The sequence below is a fragment of the Myxocyprinus asiaticus genome, chromosome 10 (assembly GCF_019703515.2).
Source record: "Myxocyprinus asiaticus isolate MX2 ecotype Aquarium Trade chromosome 10, UBuf_Myxa_2, whole genome shotgun sequence".
Classification (NCBI taxonomy): Eukaryota; Metazoa; Chordata; class Actinopteri; order Cypriniformes; family Catostomidae; genus Myxocyprinus; species Myxocyprinus asiaticus.
Window position 1 is genome coordinate 33732973 of NC_059353.1, and position 9568 is coordinate 33742540.

At 35.6% G+C, this 9568-nt stretch overlaps 1 protein-coding gene across 1 annotated transcript; it reads right to left on the reverse strand.

Annotated features, from left to right (window-relative positions):
• Positions 1-2934: 2934 nt before the first annotated feature.
• Positions 2935-6683, reverse strand: LOC127446757 (60S ribosomal protein L8-like). Its single transcript, XM_051707945.1, has 6 exons — positions 6565-6683; positions 5675-5818; positions 5428-5569; positions 5088-5306; positions 3242-3357; positions 2935-3132 (listed from the first exon to the last, which is right to left on the reverse strand). Exons 2-6 carry the CDS (start codon positions 5810-5812, stop codon positions 2974-2976), a joined length of 774 nt encoding a protein of 257 aa, XP_051563905.1. The 5' UTR covers positions 5813-5818; positions 6565-6683; the 3' UTR covers positions 2935-2973.
• Positions 6684-9568: the final 2885 nt, after the last annotated feature.

A 9568-nucleotide genomic window follows, 5' to 3' on the forward strand; every position in this document is an offset into this window, starting at 1 on the left:
AGAAATTCTGTGATTTCTTATTCCACAACTATTCAGAAGAGCTCTTTTGTTGGTCCCCCTTCATACACTCTTCTAGATTTGATGTTTTCAAAGCAATGTAAGAAATAAGTGGCTTTACAGTTGCACACGTTTCGTCGATTAATATTTGGCTGTCGCTTTTTGATGGGATAAAAGTTTTTGATGATAGGAATTTTAGAAAGAGAAGATGTGTGCAAAAATTTGCTATGCCTGGAAAATTGGTGGACTAAACTCAAGTTTGCTGCTTTGTCTCTCCTTTTTTGAACATTGCGTTAGACAAACCCGTCGATTTAGTCAGTCACCTGACTTTATAATCCCTGTTCACATTTGTGTACTCGAATAGAGGACCATTCTCCATTAATGAAGACTGAATGTAAAGCAGGGTAGTACCATAAAATAACTGCTGGTTAGTCATGTTGCAACTTCAGTTAGTAAAGTCTCTTGGATTAAAGGAGTAAACATCAGTAGATACTGTATGTATTTAATTGGTAACTTGAATGCTTTGTTTTTCATGGATTTTGTTGGAAAAATACCAAATACTCCTGCAAATGAAAATATTCTGCCCATCATATATTTAAATATTTTGCTGTTTTATTTTATAGAATTTATTTTGTTGTATTTCACAAAGAAAAATAGAATTTGATTTAAGAGGAACATTTTTGTCCTTGTGTTATTTTTAAAGATTATTGACTGTACAGAGTTCTTCGCCTTGTTTTGGCCATGATGTGACGTTGAATTCTGAAGCAAGTCACAATGTTGACTTTCACTTTGTGAGGTTTTTGTGCACAGAAATATTATAGCTTTGCACCCTTCAAGAATAAAGAAAAAAATATCAGGAAAATGTCTGATTTGTTGTGAGGATAGAGTTGCAAGACATGTTTTAAATGTATTGCTACTGGACTAAACACGAAAACGATCCACCTTTCTGACCACAAATTGTGTAACATTTCACAATTGTTTTAACAAAATTCTACTGTCACAGCACACAGCTCCCAAAAGCCTTTAACCACAAATGGCAAAATATGATCACAACCAAATTTTTGTTGGCCATAAGCTATTCTTTGAGTAGCTTTATACATGATAGGTGCAAGGAGATATCATTGATAATTTAAAGACAACACATTTCAAATCACCAGAGAAAAGGGGTACATCTAGTTGTAAGGAACTATCTGAACAAAACTGTAAACTGTGTTGGGCTGCTCTTCATTTTAGTTAACATTTTGGTCTCCAAGAAAAAACTGTGAATCCAGAAGAGCAATTAAAAACAAACACCCACATGGATGCATTAAGTTGCCTTCGGAATCCAATAATCCTTGAAACACCTAACAAAAAGATAGACCAAATTAATAAAAAAAAAAAAAAGGATGCTGTTTGCTTAAACCTGTATATCTATGTTCTCTATAGAGATTACATTTTGCAAAGAGATAAGATGGTACATCTTGTAGAAATCCTTGTTCAAAATGAAGCATTGCATTTCTAATGCTTAAGGCAAAAACTTGTTAATGTTAGAATTAATTTCCTGTATAGTAGGTAGGTTGTGAACTTCATCTGACACCTGCCACTTCATACCATCTTTAATAACATGCTGTTGGCCAATCTGATTATGTGCAAGATGAAATTATGGTGTCCAGGGCTGCGTTTCTCAAAAGCATTGCAAGCTGAAGTTGAGCACAGTAACCATTGGTGCCAATGGTTTCTACGATCTACTTAAGCTTACAATGCTTTTGGGAAATGGTGCCCAACTGGGAATTAAATGGTCAGATCTTTGGATTGGTTGAAGAAAACAGCAATGACAGATCTTCAGAAATCAAATATACAAGCATTACCGGTTTCATGTTCATGGAACCATGGTCACTGAATGACCTTTCAAGGCAGTGGTTCTACACTGGCTTTGCTTCGGGACCCAGATTTTACATCGGAAATCAAGTGGCGACCCACCATAGTAAAAACGTAACCTGTATCTAATGTACACTGGGTCACATTTCCTTTTATCTTGCATAGTTTTGTTTTTGGTTTTCAAGTACAAGGCCATGCATCAAGTGACATTTTTGTTGTTAACGTCAACAAATAAAGCGATAAAGTTCTCTCCCCTCTTTTAACAATTTAAGAGAATATTTATATATGACCATTATTATCCCATTTGTTTTTAATTTCAAACATCACTCAAATAAAACATACTGTACACATTACACAGGAGAAAAGACTCATTAGGCTAACATGGTTAGGTCAATGCAGCTAGTCCTAAATAATAGTAATAATAATAAAAAAATACTAGCTGATACATTTTAAACTTCAACTACAACTGCCACTGTTGATTTAAATGAGGTCTAATAGATTCTACCAATAGATTAATTCATATGAAACAATTTTGTAAAGGTGATTATGTGTAATGAAATAAAATAGCGCATAGCACAGTGTTGCTCTTTTCCTCTACTGTTTGGCATGCCAGGTCGGCCTACTGTTTGAGAGGTTTGACTTGACTTCCTCCGTAACACATTAAACTAGAAAAGTCTCGCTAGAACTGAAACGGGTCACATCAGTTTTGAGGTCTGCGCACCACAATATTGAGAAAAGCCCGGTTGTTGCACGTGCGCACCAGAGATCAGAGCAGATCATTAGCACGAGCTGGTTCTGTTACACTCACGCAAAAGTTTTAATTGCAGTGCAGTTGAGAAGCCTTTAGCTGACTGAGAGAGTATCATTAAATTTGCCTCAGTAGTCCTAAATAGGATATCACTTGGGCAGCCGCCGAAAAATCTTCAATGGGAGAACCATGGCATTGTTCTTTCCCTACTGTCCGTGACACAGTCCGAATAGACCTGCGACCCACCAGTTGAGAAACACTGTTTTAAGGCACCACAGGTTTGTGTGTGTGTGTATGCATGTCATTTAAAAATGACAAAAAAGACTTCCAAATTAAATTTGTTGGGACACATTTTATTATGAAGATACAGATTAGTTTTCTTTGTCCTGGACAGTCTTTGTTCCACGCAGTCTGCCAGTACGACGGGCAGCGATGAGACCGACCTTGCGTCCAGCGGGCGCATCCCTCCTGATTGTTGAGGGCTTGCCAATATGCTGATGGTTACCACCACCGAAGGGATGCTCAACAGGCTGTAAAAAGAAATGGGAAGATGTTTTAAAACCAGCATAAGAGTGCACCTTGTAACTGATTGACAAAAACTGAAGAAAAAAAAAAAAGAGAGCATAAAATAAAACTTACGTTCATAGCCACACCACGGACACGAGGCCAGCAGTTTCTCTTGGCCTTATACTTGTGGTATGCACGTCCTGCCTTCAGGATGGGTTTGTCAATACGACCACCACCAGCAACGACACCTTTAGGTATGACAGTAAACTTAAGTTTAAAACATTGTACTCTAGGAAATGTATCCAACATTTGGCAAATTCAAGGAATTACAGGGTGAATCTGTTAATCATTGCTACAGAATTAAACTACAAATAAAATCCTAAATTATAGGCCACACAAATATGTTCCACTGGAGGGATACAATGACAAGCATCACAAAAAGACTCCCCTCTCTTACAATTAGGGGTGGGTAAAAATATTGTTTCTCCGATTAATCGATCTCGATATCGATTCTTAAATCCCAAGATCGATCTTTTACTCTATGCGCAACCCTCCACTACAAAGAGAGGTAATCACTCACAATTGCAACCAAATTTCACGCTATGCGACTAAAGTGAATATATTTGGCAACTGGCTGGTAAATGTTTACATTTCACTCACCAGTAATTGTGTAGTTTAGTCGTGAAACAGTGAGATCATTTCACAGCGTGTTGATAGTAAGAGTTGTTCCGTGTAATGTGTCCAAGACGAGATCCACGCAACCAGTTTGTCATTGAATAGCGTCTTTTAATACCCTTTCTGTTCTTTACAGTCAGTTGTTGATAAATAAAATAAAACATTTAATTCTAATCACGCATCGCACAGATGAGAAAGCCATTCGAGTCCTCATTAACATGCGTTCCTTTAATGGTGCTTTTTACAAAAACGCAGTTTTTTTTGTTAAAGAGACAATACCGGTTTTAGCACGTGTTCAATAAATCAATGTAAATCCCTGTAAATAGTACAAATTATGCAATATAATATTTGTTGATTGAGTATATTTATTTGTTCATTTCTAAAAAGCCAAAATGATGAAAAAGTAATAAAATATAATCAGTAAAATTTATATTTTCGTAACGTACCTAGTTCAAAGGTCTCCTATATTTTTATATGGGGAAAAAAAATAATCTCTTGAATTGAATCTGGAATCAAATCGAGAGCTTGTGAATCGGAATTGAATTGAATCGGGAAATCTGTATCAATACTCAGCCCTACTTACAATACCTGCAAAAATTTAAGTCTAAGACATTAAAAAGGGATAGTTCACCCAAAGAAATTTCTATCATTTACTCACCCTCGTGTCATCCTAGATGACTCTTCTTCTGAACACAAATATTTTTAAAAGAATATTTTAGCTTTGTTGTTCCTTTCAATGCCAGTGAATGGTTACCAGACCTCTGAAGCTTCAAAAATCAAATAAAGGCAGCATAAAAGTAATCCTTATGACTCCAGTGGTTTAATCCAAACCTTCAGAAGCTATATGATAGATGTGGGTGAGAAACAGATCAATTTTTAAGCCCTTTTTACTATAAATCTCTACTCTCACATCTGAAAGTAAAGATTTATAGTAAAATATGATTTAAATATTGATCCATTTCTCACACAAAGTGATTGCATCACTTCAGAAGGCATGGATTAAACCACTGGAGTCATATGAATTATTTTTATGCTGTCTTTGTGCTTTGACACTTGAAAAGTCTGGTCACCATTCATTTGCAATGAAAGCACCAGAGCTACTAAAATACTCTTTTAAAAATCTTTGTGTTCAGCAGAAGAAAAAGTCATATATATCTAGGATGGCATGAGGGTGAGTAAATGGGAAATTTAATTTTTGTTAGAACTATCCCTTTAATACGAATATCATTTATAGCCATGCAATGTGTGGAACCCATTATCACACCAATAGATTATATCAACCAAAACCCTAGTGGCTGCTTACCAACAACAGCTCTGTTTGAGGAAGAGACAACCTTTTTGGATCCAGATGGAAGCTTAACTCTGGACTTTTTGGTCTCAGGGTTGTGGGAGATGACTGTGGCGTAGTTTCCGGATGCACGAGCGAGCTTGCCCCTGTCTCCAGGCTTCTCCTCAAGACAGCAGACAATGGTACCCTCAGGCATGGTGCCGACGGGCAGCACATTGCCAATGTTCAGCTGGGCTGTAACAGTCCAAGCAAAGAGCCTTCGATCAACATGTGCATTCAAGTCCTCATGTTTGTATAAAGTGATTTTTAACAGCCTCCAAAATGAACAAATAGACTGATCGCAAGCAGTCTTTACCTTTCTTGCCACAATAGATGAACTGCCCAGTGTGGATGCCCTCAGCTGCAATGAACAGCTCTGTCCTTTTCTTGAACCTGTATGGGTCACGAAACACTACCTTAGCCAGGGGGGCCCCACGGCCTGGGTCATGAATAATATCCTAGATGAGAAAGCAAATTTTGTTTTCCTTCTATTAGCCACCATGCCACAAGCCACCATGAGTTTCAATTTTTGATCGACTCATTTCATACATCCACAATTTTACCTTCACAATTCCCTTGATGTAGCCATGGCGCTCAGCAAAGTCAATATGACGGAGTTTAGCAGCACCTTTTCTGTGTTTGACATGGGCTTTGAAGACGGAGCCCGCACCTTTTCTCTGTCCCCTGATCACACGTCCCATTGCGGCCTGCACAAACAAGCAATCACAGATATCCAATGTCAATGTCATGATATTTACTTACTCGAAATCATTGCTTCTTTACAATACGGTTGAACTTCGATGGTTCTATGAAATAAAATATTTAACAATGGTCTTCCCACCACCAGTGACAGGCAACAATCACTATTCTGCTATTATAAATGTGTCACATTTATCACATTTTCTAATAAGAGAACATGCCACATTATTCACATTGAATTAAACAACATTACTTCTTTCTGACTATAACTATGTGCTCTAATATTATTATTTGATATTATTACAAATCATGGATGGTTTTAACGCCACGAGTGAATCAACATTCACTAGTGTTTGTATACATGACAATCAAGTATTTAGCCGAGATCTTATTGTCTAACGCAACATACAACACCTAGAAATTCATTTAACTACAAATAACTAGAATTCGACACTATTAGAGAATAATACCTGACCAATGAGTGTTTAAGTTACTTAGTATCTCTGAACAGAGAAACTGCGCAGTTAACGGACACCGGTGCGCACTGTCTAGGCCACAATATGGAGAGAGACTTACAGAGACATCATCATTTAAAATCTCATACAAATTGAACATTGAAAGGCCCGTTAGCAGCGCAAATATATGCTTGAATATTGTGAGCACATTATATGACTTGCTATAAACATGGATGATGAAGTTAAAACAGTGATTTCAAGAGGATGGAACAGAGACAGAAAAAATTTGTTTCCCATACCTAAACTCCGCTGACGGAAAGAGGAAGCGTAAGGGAGGGGCTGAGGATTTTCTTCCGGAAAAATCAAGAGGGGTCAAGAACCCGGATGTGTGTTCAGTCCGCGTTCCGCCCCCTAGAGGCTGGTGAAATTAAAACTATTTAATTTAAATCCAATATATTTTTTTTTCTTGCACATTGACAATACAAAACAGGGAACATAACATCACCGTAAAACACAACTACCTAAAAGATAAACCCAAAAGTAGTAAAAAGAAACAAAACACAATTTTTGAAAATTGTTACTTTAATTCACCAAAGTGGCATTCAGCTGATCACAAAGTATAGTCAGGACATTACTGATGTAAAAAACAGCACCATCACTATTTGAAAAAAGTCATTTTTGATCAAATCTAGACAGGCCCCATTTCCAGCAGTCATCACTCCAACACCTTATCCTTGAGTAATCATGCTAAATTGCTAATTTGGTACTAGAAAATCACTTGCAATTATATCAATTTGGTTTGTTAAATGAAGCTTAACATTGTCTTTGTGTTTGTTTTTGAGTTGCCACAGTATGCAATAGATTGACATGTCTTAATGTCAGTATTAGGTCAAAAATGGCACACAAAAAAAAAAAAAAAAAAGAAAGAAAGAAAAGAAAAGAAAAAAACTCGTCAGTCAATCATTGTTTTCAGGAATGAAGGATATACAATGCTTGAAACTGCCAAAAAACTGAAGATTTCATACAAAGGTGTACACTACAGTCTTCAAAGACAAAGGACAACTGGCTCTAACAAGAACAGAAAGAGATGTGGAAGGCCAGATGTACAACTATACAAGAGGATAAGTACATCAGAGTCGTTAGTTTGAGAAATAGATGCCTCATATGTCCTCAGCTGACAGCTTCATTGAATTCTTCCTGCTCAACCCCAGTTTCATGTGCAACATTAAAGAGAAGACTCAGGGGTGCAGACCTTATGGGAAGAATTGCAAAGAAAAAGCCACTTTTGAAACAGAAAAACAAAAAGAAAATGTTAGAGTGGGCAAAGAAACACAGACATTGGACAACAGATAATTGGAAAAGAGTGTTATGGATCTTAACCCCATTGAGCTTTGGTGGGATCAGCAAGACTGTAAGGTGCGTGAGAAGTGCCCGACAAGACAGCCACATCTATGGCAAGTGCTACAGGAAGCGTGGGGTGAAATGTCACCTGAGTATCTGGACAAACTGACAGTTAGAATGGCAAGGATCTGCAAAGTTGTCATTGCTGGACGTGGAGGATTTTTTGATGAGAACTCTCTGAAGTAGTTTAAGAAGTACTGAAATGTTTTTTCATATTGTAATAGTAATTTTTCACATTATTAATGTCCTGACTATACATTGTGACCAGTTGAATGCCACTTTGGTGAATAAAAGTACCAATTTCTTTCCATAAGAGCAAAATCTGTACATTATTCCAAACTTTTGGCCGCCAGTGTGTCAAATTATTATTAGGGTACAACGATGCTAAAAGTCTCCTTTGATTTTATTTTCTCCCAAAACACTAAATCACAGTACTTTCCTAAACACTTGTTTGTCACTATACACATTTTGTGACCAGAAAAAAAGTAAATTTTCCTTAAGGTGTGCCTTTAGCCCCACTGTACCCTATTTTTTATTTGTTCAATTCCATACGAACAAGAGGTATTTATACATAGTAACTGTAAAAACATAATTAACGTTGCCAGACAGAATATTTTTTTACATACATTGCAGTTCCTCTAAACCTTTACATGTTTTCTGTGCTTTTTTTGTTATTTCTGTTTTCAAGAAGATTTATGTATGATATTAAAATGAAGAAATAAAATGGTTTACAACGAGCTCATCTTATCTTCTGTATGTGTTATTTTCCTAATAAAACAATCAAATGTACTATATATTGTTCTTTACATTCCAGAATATCATCTTCAAATTAAAACATCATATGAAATACATTAATTTTTATCACACATCACAATTTTATCTTAATATAGGTTTCTAAATCCTTCCAAAACAGTCTTGAATAAATACAATGATAAAAACAAATTAAGAATTGTTTCTTTCTCCAATTCACAGAATTCACATTAAATGTTCAATTCAAATCATTTCAAGACATGTTTGGCTGGATAGCCTAAATCTTATGCAGTATTTTGTATGACACTTCTTTAACTTTGTTATTGAGACAAAATGTATTCTGTATTTTCCATGCTTTGTCCCAAGATGTACTCCCAAATAAAATAAATAAATAATAATAAAAAAAAATCTTCCTGCAGGAAACAAGACAAAGCAAAGTGTATTCCTTATTACTTTATTGCTACACTGATGTTTTAAAACATCAACATTTTCTCAAATATCATTGATGTTGATTTCCTCTGAACAGGGATTTCTGAAAAGGAATACTGCACTTTTTGGAATTGCATCAAGAACAATGGCAATTTCCTTTGGTTTAATTGGTAATTGATTGTTTTTTTGTTTTTTTTTGCTCTCCAGAAATTCATTATATGACAACAAATAACCTTTTGACTTTAGTAGCTGCCTAACTAAAATAATCCCTTGATTAAACCAAGAATGATAGAGCAACGATTTTATTTTTAATTTATAATATGTCTTTGTTATTCTATATAAACTAACTGTGCTGTGAAAAATTGTGCTTGTAAACCAAATTCCATGCTAACAGGGGTTGTTTGTGGAAATTGGCCAATTTGATGGGGATTTTCTTAACAGTAAAGGTACACTTCAACAAAAATTGTATACCACCAAGGGTTTTAAATAAATAGTTAGGAAATACATTTCAAATACTTTTCTGATTCTTCATAAACTCTATCCACCATTTAATTTAGAAGGTGTCATTAGGTGTCCCAAAATCTCTCTCTCTCTCTCTCTCTCTCTCTCTCTCTCTCTCTCTCTCTCTCTCTCTCTCTCTCTATATATATATATATATATATATATATATATATATATATATATATATATATATATTTGTTAATCTATTTAATAATCAATTTT

Coding starts and splice junctions, on each gene's coding strand:
- LOC127446757 (XM_051707945.1), bottom strand. CDS start 5,812: ATGGGACGTGTGATCAGGGGACAGAGAAAAGGTGCGGGCTCCGTCTTC. Junction 5,570..5,674: donor ACATCAAGGGAATTGTGAAG/GTAAAATTGTGG, acceptor TTTCTCATCTAG/GATATTATTCATGACCCAGG. Junction 5,307..5,427: donor CATCTATTGTGGCAAGAAAG/GTAAAGACTGCT, acceptor GGACTGTTACAG/CCCAGCTGAACATTGGCAAT.